At 50.0% G+C, this 19,677-nt stretch overlaps 2 protein-coding genes and 1 long non-coding RNA gene across 4 annotated transcripts in view; 2 read left to right on the top strand and 1 right to left on the bottom strand.

Moving 5' to 3' along the window:
* CD177 (CD177 molecule) overlaps positions 1 to 7,954 on the bottom strand; it is a 99,881-nt gene extending 91,927 nt beyond the window's left edge. Inside the window, exon 1 of the mRNA XM_074314226.1 lies at positions 7,440 to 7,954. Within this exon, the coding sequence (XP_074170327.1) occupies positions 7,440 to 7,788 (349 nt within the window). The 5' untranslated portion in view covers positions 7,789 to 7,954. The remainder of the gene's footprint in view (positions 1 to 7,439) is intronic.
* Positions 1 to 19,677, top strand: part of LOC141567440 (cell adhesion molecule CEACAM8-like) — a 58,558-nt gene that overhangs the window by 22,566 nt on the left and 16,315 nt on the right. The gene's annotated exons all lie outside the window — the stretch shown is intronic.
* On the top strand, positions 18,510 to 19,574 carry LOC141567442 (uncharacterized). Of its 2 annotated transcripts, none has more exons than XR_012490032.1 (3): positions 18,510 to 18,742; positions 18,897 to 18,996; positions 19,354 to 19,574. It is a non-coding gene; the product is annotated as an uncharacterized LOC141567442 (long non-coding RNA). The 2 variants fall into 2 exon arrangements; XR_012490033.1 differs by having other exon boundaries at positions 18,897 to 18,992.

Raw genomic sequence — 19,677 nt, forward strand, 5'->3', positions numbered from 1 at the left:
GCTAAAGAGAAAGCCAAAGAGGTGACTCTCACTCACAAACACTTTATATTTTGTCTGGCTCCAGTCTGAAATATTTAAATGGCCAACCATAATAATGACTTGTCATTATTGAATCTGCTCTATCCTTACAACTAATAGGAATGGAATAGCTACCCGAGTTTCTTACTATAGGAACTATATAGTGAATATATTCATTTGCTAGGCTTCCATGACAAAATACCATAGACTGGGTGCTTGGACAAAAGAAAATAACTTTCTCACAATTCTGAAAGCTAGAAGTCTGAGATCAAGTTGTTGGCAGGTTTGGTTCTCTGAGGCCCTTCTCCCTGGCTTCCAGGCGACTATCTTCTGGTCGTGTCTTCACATGGTTGCCCTCGGTGTGTTGTCTCTGTGTCCAAATCTCCTCTTTTTATAAGGACACCAGTCAGATTGGAGTAGGACCCATTCTAATGACCTCATTGTGACTTAATTACCCCTTTAAAGATCTTATCTTCAAATACAGTCTATCATACTCTGAGATACTTGGGGTTAGGGCTTCCACATGAGTTTGGGAGCTACAGTTCAGTCTATAATGCTAATTCTTAAAGGGAATGGTTCCAGTAATTTAGAAAACCAAGAATTTTCAATTTACAAAGCTGAATTGCAGACAAGAAAAGTAATTGGGAAAACTATTTCCAAAGAAAAAACTAAAGAGCAAACTTAGGGGCCAGGAAAAAAGTGATCTTACCTGAAAGTGGTCAGGTTTTTGAAGGAGATTCTAATATAAAGTTGGAGGTGGGGATGGAACATTCTAGAGACTGTAAAAGTCTTCAGCACAGCCAATCAGATCATGAGATAAAAATGTAAAGCTACAGCAGTTATGATCACTACCATCTACCCCTTAAACACTGATTAACAAGATTCTCTTGGTGAATTAAGCCTGATCAGCACAGCTCCTGAGGTAGGAGGCATATTTCCTTAGTGTTTCATCAGACAAGCAACATACCAGAAGCAGCCCTACTGTTATTAACGTAATAGGATATTCTGCTTTTTCTCAACAGCAAGATGTAATAACACAGCTGGACTGGGTAGAAAGCTATAGTTTGTCACAACCAGATGGTCTTTGTGACCCTTGTTGGGTCTGGGATTTGATTTCACCCTATTTATAAGCTAATAAGTTAGCCTGTTACTGTGGGTGCTGGCAGAAGACACAAGACTCCTGGGTCAGAGACAAAGGACGCTCGACAAGAAGTATGAGCCTCTTGTTTGCATTTGCTCCCTTGCTCCCTAAGTTCCACAGCAATGTTAAGGGGCCCAGATGGATGCTGCCACGTAGTGGGTCTACCCCGCAGCTGAGGAATACAGAGTGTGGGGAAGCTGCTGCTGTGTAGGAAGGAGTAATACACCTGCTCTTTGTGCCAGAGGAAGACACTACGTCCCTCAAGGTTTCTCACTGCAAACACAACCCTGAGCAAGAGCAGGTAAAGACAGTTAGGGCCTTACATTCTTGAGGCACCTAGTGAGTACATGCAGGGACACTCGGGGCCCATGATGGAGCTTTTCCTACAGTCTACGGCTTGCTGAGGTGGCCCTACGGAGTTCTTCCTGTTGCCTGAATTATCAGGCAAACAATCAGTGGGCATAGTGTCAGTGACAGCGAGGCATGCAAGAAAATGTAGGAGAAACAATTATTTTAATAAAAGTGAGAGTTCTGGGTGACGTAGAAGTGCAATGAGTTTTACTCATAGTCACCAGTGGTGATAGAACGAGGACACTTGATAAGCTCTGATGATGTTAAATGTGAGGTAGATTACAGGAAAATTCAAACTTTTAAAGTTTGCTTCATATCAACAAACTGAGAATTACAGTCAGAGATAAGGCAGCTGGGAGTCCATGACCAAAATGACTCTTTTGTCCAAAAGATACTTCTAGACTTTTTTTTCATTCTCTTGCTGCAAAGCATGTTATTATGCAAGCCAATGATGCCATCAGAAACCTATACTAAATTACGTGTATCTGGAAGGACTTTTTAAATGTGTAATCTCAGATAATGGCAAAGTTGGGTAGGTACCCCGTAGGTCTAATGTTTCAGAAATCTAACCCAACAAGTTTTTCTGGGATGCTGGTCACCAAAGAAAACTGACAATGTTCCTTAGGCCATGGCAGCCCTCACAAAACCAACGTTCCTGTCATTTTTTTTTCTTTAGGTCAGCACAGGACCTTCACAGTGAGGCTGAGGGTTCCCTAGGACACGGCTGGGCACGAGGCTCCAAGGAGCAGCAACCATTAGCTTCATGAGATGAAAGTGTGCGTGGTGTGCGGTGCAATCACAGGCGTTCAAGAAATACCTTAGGGCCGGCCCGGTGGCTCAGGCGGTTAGAGCTTCATGCTCCTAACTCCAAAGGCTGCCGGTTCGATTCCCACATGGGCCAGTGGGCTCTTAACCACAAGGTTGCCAGTTCAATTCCTCGAGTCCCACAAGGGATGGTGGGCTCTGCCCCCTGCAACTAAGATTGAACACGGCACCTCGAGATGAGCTGACTCCCGGATGGCTCAGTTGTTGGTTGGAGTAAGTCCTCTCAACCACAAGGTTGCTGGTTCGACTCCTGCAAGGGATGGTGGGCTGTGCCCCCTGCAACTAGCAATGGCAACTGGACCTGGAGCTGAGCTGCACCCTCCACAACTAAGACTGAAAGGACAACAACTTGACTTGCAAAAAAAGAAAAGACCTGGAAGTACACACTGTTCCCCAATAAAGTCCTATTCCCCTTCCCCAATAAAAATCTTAAAAGAAAAAAAAAAAAGAAATACCCTAGTACGTATGTTATCAGTCGTGTTATTGTGCATAATTGTGTGGGGAGAAATAGTGTCTGAGGGAGAAGGGAGAATAAGTCTTTTGAGTAAAGGGGTGTTTGCCTCTGCCAGTACACAGGTGATGGTGGATTTGTTTTTTGTTTTTTTAAATATAGTCAAGTTGCATGAGAAAAAAGAAACAAAAGATACTCAGGACAAAATGCAGTTTGAATTATTCTCATTCTACTTGGGCCAGTAAAGTACAGACATTCTATTAATCACAATATAACACAGAAAACAAGGAAGATGGGGGAAGCAACTAATTAGTTATGACCTGCCCAGTGACTTTCCTACTCTTTAGCTGTAACACACAGGGTAGTGCTGCCACAAGCAGGGCAGCCAGGAAACAGCACTCCAGGCTGCAGCCCAGGAAGGCGCTGGATGAGCGCAGATCTCCGGTCTGTTAGCTGTCCCACTGCCCATCAGGTTCATCCACGTCTTGTAAGTCTAAAGACCTCAAGGCTCAGGTCAACATGTAAGAATCATGTCACTCTGGATGGACTGCACACACCACTCCTCTCTGGCCTCTCATCTCAGCTGGGACCATGCTCAACCAACCAGTTAAACCATTCACTCTCCACCATCTTAAGTATACAAACAATTTAAAAGTATAATTCTGGGCTCCACGCAGGCTCACTCTGCATATATCTCATTTTATTAAAGGTGTTTCCATCCACCTACATAGTTGTTCAAGCGAGAATCATGGGAGTCACTATTGATTCTCTCCTCGCCCTCCTGCCCCACATGGAATCCATCACCAAAACCCTATAGCTCCCTCTGCAAAGCATTTCTCATATTTCTCCACTGCTTTCTTCTCCACTATGACCAAGGTTCTAATCCATCATCTCCTACTTGGACCTGGCAAGGTCTAACCAATCCTCCAGTGTATTAGGTTCCTGTCGCTGCTAGTAACAAACTATCACAAACTTAGTGGCTTAAACAACAGAAATTTATTATCTTGCAGTTCTGTATATCAGAAGCCTGACACAGATATATCCAGAGGACAATCTGAGATCTTTCCCTATTTAAAGAGATCTCCTGGGGCGTTCGGATGGATCAGTTGGTTGGAGCGCGAGCTCTGAACAACAGGGTCGCCGGTTCGATTCCCACATGGGCCAGTGAGCTACACCCTCCACAACTAGATTGAAGACAATGAGCTGCCGCTGAGTTGCTGGAGGGGCGGCCGGATGGCTCACTTGGTTAGAGCGTGAGCTCTCAACAAGGTTACCGGTTCAATTCCCGCATGGCTGTGCCCCCTGCAACTAAGATTGGCAACTGGACTTGGAGCTGAGCTGCACCCTCCACAACTAGATTGAACGACAACGACTTGGAGCTGATGGGACCTGGAGAAACACACTGTTCCCCAATATTCCCCAGTAAAATTTATTTAAAAAAAAGATATCTCCCTATTTAAAGGCCATTAGCAACCACAGTGCCATCTGCACTTAACTCCCTTGTTGCCATGTCAAGTAACACATTCACAGGTCCTGGGGATTAGGGTGTGGACATACTTGGGGGCCACTCTCCTGGCTGCCATACCCAGCTTCCTCTCTCTCCTCTTTCTGGTCCCTTTTCCACCCAGTAAGCAGGGTGATAGCATTATAATGACATCATCATGTAAATTAGATCAAATCAGTCCTAGAAAACAAATCAATCAAACAACTAATAAACAAACGCTTTAGCAACTTCCCACTGCACTTCGGATAAAGCCCAGATTCCTTCACGTGGCACCCAAGGCATCGCATGGTCTGTCCCCCATGCTTTAGGCACACTGGCTGCTCCCAGTTTTGAGCAGATGTGGATATGGGCGTAGGGAGGGAGGGTGGGTCTCCAGGTTGTTTCATTCCATGGAATAGATCCACATTACCATTAATTTTTTGGTAAGGTCATAAAGATTAAATCTCCTGACCATTTTATCCAGGAAGACAGCCTTCGTGTAGCTATTTATACATGCTGGCCCTGCTATGGTGATTTGCAGTGTCTGTTCCAACAGCTTTAGGCACAGCGTTCTAAGTTTAGACCAAAACACATGTGAGTTATTGTTCCAGTTACCCAAAACAGTAACAGATACATGCTCGTCTGAAGTCCCCAATGTTGCAGAAGGGAGAATAGTAACTGACCTGTTCCTGCTATTTCTGAGGGGGTTCACAGCCAAAAGTGGTATTTTTACCTCCTGAAAGTCCAGGTAACTCTACATAATTGCTTGAATACGGTGGTTTAGTTTTATAGATTAGGAGGAGGAGGACAAGTTTGCAAATCTCCTGTAACCCCTAATACAGCAGTGATCTGTCCTCCTGGGAGAACCTCTAAATTATGCTATTTAGGGAAATGTTGCTCATATTCTCACTGTTCTTGAGAATTACCTGAGGGACTTTTTGATGATGGAGATCCCCAGAGTCCATGTTCTTAAGGCCAAGCCTGAGATAAATGGGGCTGGGGTGGAGATGTGCTGTCCTTCCAGTGGGAAGAGCTGGGGGCGGGCAGGCAAATGGGGGGAATGAGTCATTGTAACGTCAGGAAGGTAAGAAGGTTAAGAAGAGGCATTGAGGGCGGACAGGTGGCTCAGTTGCTTAGAGCACAACTCTGGGCAGTGGGGCTGCCAGTTCGATTCCCACATGGATCAGCAAGCTGCACCCTCTGCAACTAGAATGAAGTCAATGAGCTGCCGCTGAGCTCCCGGGTGGACAGACGGCTCAGATGGTTGGAGCATGCCCTCTCAACCACAAGGTTGCCGGGGTTCGACTCCCACAAGGGATGCTGGGCTGTGCCCCCTGCAACTAACAACAGCAACAGGACCTGGAGCTGAGCTGCACCCTCCACAACTAAGATTGAAAGGACAAACGACTTGGATGGAGCTGATGAGTCCCAGGAAAAACACACTACTGTTCCCCAACAACAACAAAAAATGTCCTGGAAATACACATTGTTCCCCAATAAAGTCCTGTTAAAAAGAAGAAGAAGAAGAAGAAGAAGAGGGATTGATCTACAAGATGAACTTGTGTGTATCAGATGCAGAAGGCCTGCCCATGAACCCTTGCATTTAAAATAAATGTTTGTTAAAGGGCTCTCAAGTCCCCTTACCTTGAGACTTCACACATGTCCAGGGCCACCATACACACACACCCCTAAACACACAAACGTACACACCACACACCTCAGGAAACCCACCTGGTCATGGACAACACCAGACAGTCATCAGGAGCAGAGCAAAGAGAGGAAACGGCCCTGAAGATGTGCCCGATCAGCTCAGAGACTGCAGTGAGGGCGGTGATGGGGCTGGGGGGTGGGGGGGCTGCAGGGAGCGGGGAGGGCACCAGGGGCTGGGGACTGCCGGCCAGGGGGCTCTATTCCAAACAGAGAACACATCTCTATGCAGCAGCGCACACGCAGAAGGTCCCCAGGGCCCAGCAGCCAGGGCCTCCCACCAATTCCAACCTTGCACCAGGGCATGCAATTTGCAGTCGGTGCCCCAAATGGGTGGCACTAGGCTGATGGTGGCATTAGGAAAAAGCATCTTAAGAAAATTATCTCATAGGAGTTTCTCTTAAATTCAGGATCATAAACCGTGGCAACATTCCTTAAGTGTGAATCTACCCCCGAAAATGGACTGTCGGTGACTGGACTCAGTCAGGAGCTCAGTCCCAGCACCTGGGGGCTGACAGCTCCCTGCCCCCCAGGCCTGGGCCCCTCTCTGAACCACAAGAGCCTTTGATGCTCCCTCATTAAGGGGGGAGGAGGGTCTCTGTAGTGTCCTCATTCACCCTCCACCTAGAGACTCTGGGCAGGATCTGTTGTCCACTCTCGGTTGTGATACTTAAACTACCGACCTCTACTTCCGTCCTTCAGCCATCCCCACATTGTAACAGGCCCAGCAGGTGCCTTTGTATGTGATTTTGAGGGGAAAGTTCTCACAAACAGTGGCCCTCACCACCTTGCCCTGACCTCCACCCTCAGTGCCTCATCATTACCCAGCAGCATTGGGACACTTTCTTTTTTTTCCTGTAGTCAGATGCTTTCCACCCAGCGGGGAATGTGTGCCTCTCTACCCTGTGTACGGGGGTGACTAGTAGAAGTGGACAGAGTGAAATCGCTGGAGTGTTCACAGATGATCTATATGAACTGATAAAAGTTGAAAATCATAGGAGAGCCTACGCAAAATCCACTTCCCAAGCTAAGACATGAACTATAAGCAGCTTTCACCCTGTCCTTAAGAACTAAATTGTAAAGAGTGACATTAATAATAAACCAGAAGAATGAAACATGCATCCCAGTTACCGGTAAAACTGCTATCTCTTTGTCCCTCAAAGAGCATTCCAGGGGATTACCTTCATTTTTACCACGTAGGAAGGGGATGCCTTCCAGTCAGCATGTCTCCCCACCACCCTGACGCAACTGTCGATCTGTAATTTTTGTGCCCTGATAGAAATTAGCCTTTCTCCCTTTAAATCGCAACTACAAGACTGGAAGCAGCTCCTGAGCCAACCACCCACAGCCGTGTTACTGGGGTGCCACAGCGCCCTGCAGTCTGTGTCCTCGCCCCCCCCCCCACCCCCATCCCCCCACCCCCACCCCCCCGGCCTGGTGTGTCCCAGGCAACATCCTACAACCTTTATGCCAACCGTCACCGGAGCCCTGTGCGTCTCGCTCAGGCCGCATCCGAGCACTTGGGAACCTTCTGGAAGCCGAGTCACCGTCAAAGGCCCACCCCACCGCCCGCTCCTTCAGGACAACAGCAAGAGCGCGGGGCCTGTGCACGCGCGAGTGCGCGCCGCCGCCCCGCGCCCGGAGTCTGCGCCGCATCCAGGGCATCCAGGGTGAGCACCGGGTCCCGTTCGGTGCCCACAACCACCCGTCAAGATGTGGCGGGACTAGCACTCGCCAATCCCGGCCCGCGGCGGTCACAGGGGCTTGGAGGCGCGTTCCCACCAGGAGGCCCAAATCCCATCCCCGCGCCATTCGCTCCGCTGCGATGGTTACGCGAGGCTTAGGGTTTGGTCAGTTCCGCACCGAGACGGGGTGTGGTCCGGGGACCTCAAGATCGCTCTTCTGAGAGCGGGGACCCGGATCTGCAGGGCCTCCACCGTCGGAGAGCGCCCAGACCCGAGTGCCAGCGAGACCGTGCTGGGCCCTCAGGCAACGAGAAAGCGAGCCCGGGGTTGGACCGGGAACCGCTCCGGGTTGACAGCCCGACAGTGAGCAGGAGGCGGAGCCTGGGCGCCCCAGATGAGAAAGGGGGCGGTCCCTTCCTTGTGCCCCGGCGGGCCCCGGTACAGAAGCGCCTTCCCCTCGGTCCCGCAGGATGAGACAGAGCCTGATATTCGGCCCCTGTCTGCGGACCACCTGCTGCGGGGACCGCACCAGGCCAGGGCCCAAATCCTCAGCTGGGTGGGCACTCAAACTCCACGGCCTGGATCTACAGCAGAGGCCACCAGTGGGGCCCATTTTCCACTGCGGACCTCCTCTTGCCGGGTGGCCCTCTGAAAGTCGAGGCCGTCCAAGGCACCTCTGGGGACTCAACTATCAACTGCTTTCACCCTGATGGGCCCTGCGTCACCACCATGGCTCACCGACCACCGCAGGCCACCTCCACCAGCTCCCACGGACAGCACTGCCAACCTCCCGGACCCCTGTCTTTCTCCTGCGGAGCCACCCAGCAAAGGAGCTTAAGTGGAATCATGAGATCCCGACTCCCCACCATCCTCTCTGCACTTCTTGAAGACACTCTGCTCTTCCCATACTGAACCCACTTGGGGTCCCCCCAAAAGGAGATGGGGGCCCCTTGTAGTCCCAGTCCAGTAACAGCTGCAGCACCTCCCAGCCCCATCCTCTCCCCCCTCAATTCCTCAGCCCCCACCTTTGCCAACCCTAAGGGCATCACACTCACAAGTGGCCTGTGTCCCTATCAGCCCCACCCCACTTAGACATCGGCTGATTCAGCCTCTTTCACTTCTGAGAACTCAGAAGCCCCAGATTTCTGACTCAGCCATCAAGGAGGTAATGTTAGCCATAGGGGCTCCTGGCCCCTTTCTTTCAAAAAGTGGGGGCCCATGGCCTCTGTGGGGACCCAGAAGGAGGCCAGGCAGGGTCCCCTTGGGCATGAACTAGCCTCCTCTCCACCCTGGAGACACCCTGTTCTTATCACAGCCCTTGTCTTCCCCCCACTCCCTCCGCCCACCCGCTCCTTCCTGTCTTCTCCCCACAAGGCTGACTTGCCAGGAAGCCTCTTCCTTCCCCACCTGCCCCACCTGCCCAGGTTGACATACAGATTCGTTCTCATATAAAATATTAAGAGGTTGCTATTGTCATGGAAATTGTCATATTCTTTCTTGTTAAAACTTATAGAGTAAGACTTTGTCTGCAGAGGATTTTCAACCTTGCACTACGCTCATTTTGGACCAGAGAATTCTATGTTGTATGGGCTTGTCCTGTGCATTGCGGGCCTTTGAACAACATCCCTGGTCTCTATCCAGTAGGTACCAATAGTTCACCCACAGTTCTGACCACAAAAAAATACCTCCAGACGTTGCCCAAGATCCCTGGGAGGAAAAATCCATACAGTTGAGAACCACTGAATGAGACCTAAATTTTTTTTTAAGGTTAAATCTAAAACAAGATAATGATGAATGGAAAACATTAGAGATAGACCTTATGTGTAGCACAATGTCATTTAAATAACTACAAAATATTTCAGGCAGAATAGAGAAGATCTAAACCAGGGAAGGGTCCTTTGGACACTGTCACAGTCTGGTCTTTCCATCCGAAGCATCTTTAACTACTGAGCAACATGAATCTCGTGGTTTTCCCTAGTTACAGAGGCAGAAAATGCTGCTGTAAACAAAGCAGCCACTTCTCTCTTGGAGCTCACTTTCTACAAGCTGTGGAGACAGAAGAAAAGCAAATAAACAAGAATATCCTATGTCAGTTGAGGATATGGGCTATAAAGGAAAATAAAGTCAATTGATTCATTTCTTCTGAGGAGCTGACACTGGCACTTTGAATGGGAAATTTCTTATGTGGGACTGTCCTGAGCCTTTACCGCATTTATTATCTCTCGCCTCACACTAAGTTCTGGAAGGCCTATCACCTCACTGATGGAGTGAAACACTCCCCACCACCCCCAGCACCCACACACACACGCCCAAATAGTCTCTGAGCATGGCAGTGCCACCCTAATTGAGACAAACCTCTCTAACTCTTTAACATTTATTTCCAGGCTTTGTGGCCTTCTCCTTAGAGAGGAGGGGGCTTCCGGGGGAAATGAGCAGGTCTGTGACCCACCCGTGATCACCAGGAAAGGTTCTGAATAAAGAGGACCCTTCCCTCATTTGCCTTTTTCTGCTCACGGGAATTTTCTCTTAGCAGAAAGTCACCTGAAACTCCAAGTCCATTCTTTCCTGGGGCACACAGGGAAAACATTATGTCTCAGGTATTCCAACCCCCTCCCCATTTCCTGGGAAAGCAGAGTTGTGGCAGGGACAATATTAACAGGAGAGGGTGAATTCACGAGAGCCCCTGTCCATCCAGGAAAGGGCTGGGCGCTCCTCACACGGCCCCTGGAACCAAGGCACCGTGGTCAGCTCCCAGCTTTCTCCCCTTTGCAAATGCAGGTAGGGACAAAGGAAAACAGAGAATGGGGCCCGCTGATGTCCACACAAATAGGAGCAATGAAGGAGCAACCATGGGCCGTGCCACTTCTTCTCAGCCCCTCCCCCAGTGTCCTGAGTCCTCCTGGCCTCTTCAGCGCAGGCTCTGGAGGAAAGACACCCACAAGGCACATCAACTCTTCAGAAAAGCTACCATCTTGTTTCGTCTCACCTGCCCTCATGTCCTCCCTCTCACTGGCTCCTTGTCATTCCACGTCCGCATATAGTGTCCCCTCATAACTCTTGGTCCATCAAGACTTGCTCTTGCCTCCCTGTATCTGCCCGTACGGTCCCCACCTGGGATGCCCTCACCTCCTTTCTCTGTGAACCTGCTCCTTCCCCTTCTTTACAGCCAACCTCATTGGCCATCGTGCCACAAGGTCATCCCAACCTCCACAGGCGGACACAATGGACCCCCTCTAACTCCCTCCTCTGACTCTTCTTTGTGCTCTGACATGTCTAGGAGCAATGACCTATGTGTCCTATGGATCCCGGAGTTCCCGAGAGACAGGCAGGACGAGGCTAGCTGTGATTCTCAACGGGCCCCATCGCTCCTACACACGGTCCTGGCACAGGGGGAAATGGTTATAAGTGTTCAGGGAATGAATAAAGGAAGGGAAGATGGATTAATGGTGGACACGGCTTCTTCTCCCACGTAATTACTATGAAAGTGCTAAGGGCGTGAAGAAATGGACATCCACACACACTCCCCATGGTGTACTGGTGCAAATTTTATACTAGGCAATGTGCAGGCTTCTCTCCTAAGTGCTGTGTTTGTTTTAAAATAAAATTCACCATGTTTAGCCATTTTAAAGTGTGGGGCCAAGGGATGTGGCCGTCGGATCCTCCCAGAGTTCTTCCTGCTGTGGGTAGACAGGGTGGCTGGAGTCCTTCCCTGTCACTGCAGGTGAAAGGTCAGAGCCAATCTTTGCCCAGGGGTCCATGTCCACAGCACTAATCTGAACCCTGGTCACATGCCTAGTCTCATGATTAACAGAGGGTATAGGTCTCATGTCCACCAGAGTGTGACACTGGGACACACAAAGGTTTGTGTCACATACACACACACACACACAAACTGCTAGACTCACTTGACCCACAAATATCCTCAAGTATCCTGAGCACGGAGTCAATGATTTTGGGAGACAGTGACCACCATCTCAGATAAAATAATAGACATGCCTTTGCTAGACAAATGATCCTGCCCCAGGAGACATGACATGGTGTCCCAGTGTGCACTTCGCAGGGAGAGCTGAGCTGAAGAGACACTCATGGAGTCTGAATGGGGTAGGGGTGAGCTCCTGTAAGTGTAAACACTTCTCCTTGCTCTCTTCCGCACAGATGGACATGCCTAAGGAGCCTCCGCACCTTTCCCCTGCGGGGGCCGTCGTGGGCATCATGACTTGGGTCCAGGCTGGGCTGACTCTGACACAAAATCCTTGGGTGTCTGCTGTTCCCAGAAACCTATGGGGTAATGGGGCCCCTCTTCAGACCAAGCTCCCCTCTGTCTCCCTCCTCCTCTGCTGGGGAGAGATCAAGGGGTCCCCCTTATCTGTAAATGGGTCTTCCTTCTCATCCTCATCCCTCATTCCCAGTCCCAGGACATTCTCCTGCACTCAACTAACGAGGATGACTTTTCAATAGGCCTTTGACCAAGGCAACCCCAACCCCATCGTGTGAGCCCAGGAAGCAGCTGAGAGTAAGGGCTCCAAGGACACCTGCATCTTTCATCCCCCACCTCCTTGCACTGGGATCTCTGTCACCTGGATCTAAGTCCCTTCAAGTCCAAAGCCTCAGTACAAAGAGCTCACACTCCCCCCTAAGGCATAGGACATTCCCAAAGAAAAAGACACCTCCCGAGAGGGGACCTTCCAGGCTGATCACGTCAGGCTGACCAGACGGTCCATGTCCATGGGCATCTCTTCACCTGGCTCACTCCCCTCAGCCATTCCAGGAGAACTTGGGACTGTGTGTGGGGTATTCTTTCCCTCCTAGGGGTTCCATGGGATGGGCCAACTCAAGACCTCCTCAAAGAAAAATACCTCCACATCCTCCCTCACTCAGCTCACTATCTGTCACTGCTCTTACATCTGTATCTATTTATCCTGACAGAACCAGAACCAGGAGGTCTGTGCATCAGAAAATAGACCATTTCCTCAGCAAGAGAGGAAGGGATACAAAGGCCTAGGGAGATTGTAATGTGGTGTGGATTTATCATTTAAGACCTGCTCACCCACCCTGGGAGAGTCCAGAGGACACACCTTTCACCATGACTGTGAGATATCAGTTTGTAAGGGAGCCCAGTATCCTTGAAGAACTACATGATGGTTCTTCTCCGTAGGTCAGAAATTACAGCACAAACTGCTGCCACTGAATTGGGAAACCTAAGTGCAAAGGGGGTAATTGGATCCTGAGGTAGCAGAGCTAAGAGGCAGCGCTTAATCACCAAAGGCAAGGTGGGCCATAGTCACCATAATGGGCAGCAGAGTCAAAGCAGCAATCAGAATAGCCTGACTCAGAGACCAGTGGCATCGGTAGGTGACCCTAGTGTTCCTAGAAATGAAATAGGTGTGAAGTCTACTAAATTTGTACTTGGTCTGTGTAAACAGAAGAGTTCTATGCCAAGGAAACAAAAGTATAACTTGAATTATAGAAACAGAGTATTGTGGCCCCTCAATCAATTCCCAGACTTGGGCCAGTTTACAGACCCAGAACCCCTTGAATGAAGGGAAGGCCAGGTCCCCTTGAGGAAGGACCTCAATACATACCAAAAATTTATAGTTATTCTTTCTCCCAGTCTTTCCCAAAGAGACCTATGGTCTTTTACCAGGGTAACTGTGCACTAGGGAAAAAGAAATAATCTGACCTTTCAGGGACTACTGGACATTGGCTCTGAACTGACACTAATTGCAGGAGACCTAAAACATCACAGTGGCCCACCAATCAGAGTGGAGACTTATTGAGGTCAGGTGGTCAATAGAGTTTTAGCTCAGGTTCATCTCACAGTAAGCCCAGTGGGTCCCCAAACCCATCCTGTGTTCTGGAGTACATAATTGACAAAGATGTACTCAACAGCTGGCAGAATGTCCACATTGATTCCGACCTGTGAAGTGAGGGCTATTATGGGGGGAAAGGCCAAGTGGAAGCCTCTTGGCTTCTACCTAGGAAAATAGTAAACCAAAAGCAATACCACATTCCTGAAGGAACTACAGAGATTAGTGCCACCATCAAAGATGTGAAGAATGCAGGGGTGGTGATTCCCACAACATCTCCATTCAACTCTCCTACTTGACCTGTGCCAAAGAGATAGACCTTGGAGAATGACAATATAGCCCTGAGTTGCTTAACGATGGGGAATGTGATGTTAGGCGATTCTATCATTGTGCGAGCCTCATAGAGCGCATTCACACACACCTAGATGGTCCAGCTGACCACACACCTAGGCTGTATGGTACAGACTACTGCTCCTAGGCTACAGGCCTGTACAGCATGTTACTGTATAAAACGACACGAGATTAAATCCAGCACATGAGAAAATGATGTGGTAAACACAAGATGTACGAGGCTGCTGCTGGCGTAATACAGCATACTATTTTACAACAAACTTCTTTTTTTCATAAGTGGAAAGAGTGCATTCTAAAATAATGATTAAAAGTATAGTATAGTAAATACATAAACCAGTAACATAGTCATTTACCATCATCAAGTATTATGGACTGTCCATAATTACATGTGCTATAGTTTTGCACAACTGGCAGCACAGGTGTGTTTACACCAGCATCACCACAGACACGAGAGTAATGTATTTCACTACAACATTACAACAGTGATGATGTCATTAGGCAATAGGAATTTTTCAGTTCCTCTGTAATCTTATGGGACCACCATTGTATATGTGGTTCATTGTTGACTGAAACGTTGTTATATGGCGCATGACTATAGATTATCATAAACTTAACCAGGTAGTATCTCCGATTGCAGCTGTTGTACCACATGTGGTTCACTGTTTGAGCAAATTAACACACCCCCTGGTGGTTGGCATGCAGCTATCAATCTGCATTTTCTCCTTACCTGTTAGTAAAGAGACCAGCCAGAGTCAGTTTGCTTTCAGTGGGCAAGGCCAGCAGTACACCTTCACTGCCCTATCTCCAGCCTTATGTCATAACTCAGTTCACAAGAATTGTGATCACCTTTCCCTTTCACATGAGATCACACTGGTCCATTCATTACATTGGTGACTATGCTGATTGGACCTAGTGAACAAGAAGTAGCAGCTACTGTAGACTTATTTGTAAGAATTTTGCACATCAGAAAATGGGAAATAAGTCCAACATGGAAAATAAATCCTTCTACCTCAGCGAAATTTCTAGGGCCCCAGTGGTGAGGGACATATTGAGATACCTCTTCTAAGGTGAAGGGCAGCCGGCCCGGTGGCTCAGGTGGTTAGAGCTCCATGCTCCTAACTCCAAAGGCTGCCGGTTCAATTCCCATATGGGCCAGTGGGCTCTCAACCACAAGGTTGCCAGTTCGATTCCTTGACTCCGCAAGGGATGGTGGGCAGCGCCCCCTGCAACCAAAAATTGAACATGGCACCTTGAGCTGAGCTGCCGCTGAGCTCCCAGATGGCTCAGTTGGTTGGAGTGCGTGCTCTCAACCACAAGGTTGCCAGTTTGACTCCCGGAAGGGATGGTGGGCTGTGCCCCCTGCAACTAGAAAACAGCAACTGGACCTGGAGCTGAGCTGTGCCCTCCACAACTAAGACTGAAAGGACAACAACTTGAAGCTGAACGGCACCCTCCACAACTAAGATTGAAAGGACAACAACTTGACTTGGAAAAAACGCCTGGAAGTACACACTGTTCCCCAATAAAGTCCTGTTCCCCTTCCCCTATAAAATCTTAAAAAAAAAAAAAAAAAAGCTATAAGGTGAAGGGTAAGTTGTTGCATCTGGCTCTTCCTACATCCTACAAGAGGCACAATGCCCAGTGGCCTCTTTGAACTTTGAGGTAACATATTCCTTATTTGGGTATGCTACTCTGGCTCACTTATCAAGTGATCCAAGAGCTGCTAGTTTTGAGTGGTACCCAGAATGAAGGAAGGCTCTAAACAGGCCCACACTGGGCTAACCGCTCTGCCATTTGGGCCATATGATCCAGTAGTCTCAATGGTGCTTGAGGAGTTTGTGGCAGATGGGGTTGGTGCTTGGAGTCTTTGGCAAGTCCACATAAGTGACGCAGGCCCTTAGGATTTGGGAGCAAAGCCTTGCTATCCTCTGAGGAAAGCTACTCTCCTTTTGAGAAATAGCTTTTGGCTTATTAACGGGCCTTAGTAGAGACTGAATGCTTGACCGTGGGCCACCAAATTACCATGCAACCTTAGCTGCCTGTGCATTGGGGAAAAGGAAATAATCAGATCTTTCGGGGGTTGCTGGACACAGGCTCTGAACTCACACTTGTTCCATCATGAACTGGGTATTGTCTGACACACCACGCCATAAGGCTAGGTGTGCACAGCAGCACTCCATCATCAAATGGAAGTGGTCTATACACGATCCAGCCTGAGCAGGCCCTGAAGGCACAAGTAAGTTACAAGAAGAAGTGACTTAAATGTCCATGGTTCCTACTCCTTTACCCTGTCCTCTCTCCCAGTAACACCTATAGGGAGTTCCCTAAATTAATTGGTGGAGAAAGAGAAAACTTGGGCCTGATTTGCAGGCTCCACTGGAAATAGACAGCTGCAGCACGATAGCCCTTTTCGAGGACATCCCTGAAGGACAGCGGTGAAGGGAAGTCCTCTCAGAGGGTAGAGCTTCAGGCAATGCAACTAGCTGTTCATTTTGCTTGGATGGAGAAATGGCCAGATATGTGATTAGACACCAATTCGTGGGCTGTGGTCGATGATCTGGCTGGATGGTCAGGGACTTGCACATGATTGGAAACTGGTGACAAGGTCTCAGGATGATGGAATAGACCTCTCTCCATGCTCACTATTCACCTCAGCAGAGGAGGACTTTAATTACCCAGTGGCTGGGATGACCCGTCCTGTGGCTACCAGGCAACCTCTTTCCCCAGCCCCTTTGTCATCGCCTGGTGGGCTCATGAACAAAGTGGCCATGGTGGCAGGGATGGAAGTTATACATGGGCTCAGCATCATGGACTTCCACTCACCAAGGCCAACCTGGCTATGGCCACCACTAAGGGCCTAGTCTGTCAGCTGGGAGACCAACACGGAGCCGCAGGGTGATCCGCAGCTCCCTGGGGGCAGCTTGATTATGTTGGACCACTTCCACCACGGAAAGGGAGCATTTTGCTCTTATTGGAATAGACACATACTCTGGATACAGATTTGCATTTCCTGCACACCTGCTTCTGCCAAAACTACCACGGACTCACAGAATGCCTAACCTCCATCATGGTACTCCACATAGCATTGCTTTGGATCAAGGGACTCAAGTCACAGCACATGAAACGCAGCAGTGGGTACATGCTCATGGAGTTCACTGGTCTTACCATCATCCTGAAACAGCTGGCTTGATGGAAAACTGGAATGGCCTTTTGGAAACTCAGTGACAGCACCAGCTAGGCGGCAATACCTTGCAGGCTGGGAAAAGGTACTCCAGAAAGCCATATATGCTCTGAATATGTGATGCTGTTTCTCCCACAGCCAGGAATCACAGGTCCAGGAATCGAGGGGTGGAAATGGGAGTGACACCACTCGCTATTACCTCTGATGAGCCATTAGCAAATTTTCTGCTTCCTGTCCCCAGGACATTATGCTCTGCTAGCCGTAGAGGTCTTAGTTCCGAAGGAGGAACGCTCCCACCAGGAGACGCAACAATGACTCCATTGACACATCAGTGTTTCTCCCTCTTAAGCTGCCCAGAAAGTGCATCACCTTGGAGAGCGCCAATCGCACTTCCATCCACCTTCCCTCCCAGGGGCCAAGGCTCAGAACAAATGAGGCAGGTGAAGCCATTGGCTGAGGCTGCCACAGAGACTCAGGGAGAAGGTGGTACAGGAAAGAAACCCCAGGAATGGGGATGGGGAAAGTAGAGGAACACAGGTATTTGGGGGGTTCCAATTAAACCGTGGGTGGAATTGTGCGTGGAAAGCCATCTCAGGACCAAGGGCTTCCCCCACTCATGCTGATATGAACAGAAGGCACCAACAATAGCCCTGGATCAATGTGGACTTAACCCTTGACAGTTCAGCCCTGGGCACAGGCACACGTGAGGCCCAGGCCATGATGAACTGGAGAAGAAGCAGTTCCCACTAATCTGATGCAGGGACACAGAGAAGTGGGCGATGCTGTGTATCCCCAGAATCAGGGTTCCCATCCTGGGTGCCAGGCCCTGGGAGTACGAGGGGAAGCTAACTTGTCCATCCTTCCCCCTCTGCTCCCGACACAGACCTTCCCCGGCTAACACACCTGCTTCCCTGCTCCTCTTCCTCCTGAGAGACCCACCAAGCAGCACTTCAGCCACACGCACCACTCCACCCAGGGGCACGCATAGTGTAACTTATTGGAAAAAAACACAAATTGATATATGCATTCCTGGAAATCTGAGCTTGATAATATCTCACCGAGGGAAGAGGCAGGGTCTCAAACTGGTCCTTCAGCCTGGAGGTCAGAGCCCACCTCTGCCCAAGGCTCAGGGTCAGCTCACACCGTGTGGAGCCTGGTCAGCATCCCTGGAGCAGCCCCTGACATTGACCGCAGGTCTCCTCGTGCCCTCCAGGGGGCGGCATTGAGACATACAGACAACACACGGGAAATAAAGGAATCTGCCTTCCGTTAAGGAGGTGGAAAAGGAGACTGAGTTCTATCCCACAGACCTTTCTGGGCCCCTCCCATGTGCCTGCTCTGTCCCACCCTGTCCTTCTAGGGGCCTAGGAGCACCTGCTCTGTCAGGGGTCCCTGTGCTGCTCCCTACCCCCTACCTGGCACCACCCATGAGGAAGGCGGGGTGAACACAGGAAAGTCCCCAGGCAGAGTACAGAGCCTGGCCCAACGGTCAGGGGGCACGTGGACAGCCTCTGAGTCACAGCTCAGCCTACAGACATGGAGAGGAGGGTCTCCCTGGAACCTTCCCCCCGAGGCCCAGGGAGCCCGCAGGCACCCGACCACCCACCACTGTCCTCTCTTCCCAGGACACACAGGACACCTTCCCCGTCACATATGAGAACTACAGGTCCTTCTGAGACACCTGATCCTGGGTCTCTGACCCAGGAAGCAGAGGCTGGGCTAGTGACACCAGGATATAGAAGGTGGGTCCCCTCATCAGTCATCATGCAGCTCACCCCTTTCTCACTCCCAGAGTCATCCCTGTGACCTTCCTGCTGGGAGGAAATCCAACCTTCCCAGAGCTTTTAAAACACGGGGAAGACCCTGTGCCCAGCTGGGTTTCTGTGTCACAAACAGAAATAATGCCCCCTCCCCCGGGCTTCGGGACCCAAGGGGCTCTCTGTGCGGTGCTGACAGACACAAGACCAGGACAGAGCAGAGGCCAACGCTGGGGTGGGTGAGTTGTCCCCTCAGGGACTGGGTCCCCATCAGCCTTGCTATTGCAAGTGTGCTCAGCAGACCATTATGATTAGTGTCTCCTGAGAGCTTGTTACGTGCAGACTGTCAGGCCCACCACACACCTGGGAGTCAGAATCTGCAGCGCCTCCCTGTGCACGGGGGAGGAGGAGGGGCTACCCCGCCCCCACAGCATGGGGTCTCAGCCTGGCCTGGCATCACCGTTAGATGGGCATCTGCTGAAGCAGCATTTCTAAGGTGTCACCTGGGCACTCACAATCTTTACAAAGTTCCACAGGTGATCCAAAGCACAGCGGGGGTGACATCCCGTGACAAGAGTCCCTGATCTCACTCTTAGGGCTCCTGCTCTGCAGGGAAAAGCCAGATGGTGATGAGAGGGCTGCGCGGGAGGCTACTGTGCACCCAATACGGAACTGTGGGGAATGCCCAGACCCCGATGTCCCAGGCTTGTGCCTTTCCCAACAGGTTGTGTGTGTGTGTGGGGGGGGGGGGGGTGAGGATAGAGAATCACAGCTGAATAAGGCAGAGCCTCAACATTTCCCAGGAAACAGAAACAGACGGAAGGTAAACGGGGAGGGGACAAGGGAGGCAAGAATGGGGAGGGGTGGGGAGGGGTAGGGAGGGGTAGGGCGGGGCAGGGAGGGTCCTGGGCAGAGACCCC

Source organism: Rhinolophus sinicus, linkage group LG11 (genome assembly GCF_036562045.2).
Source record: "Rhinolophus sinicus isolate RSC01 linkage group LG11, ASM3656204v1, whole genome shotgun sequence".
Classification (NCBI taxonomy): Eukaryota; Metazoa; Chordata; class Mammalia; order Chiroptera; family Rhinolophidae; genus Rhinolophus; species Rhinolophus sinicus.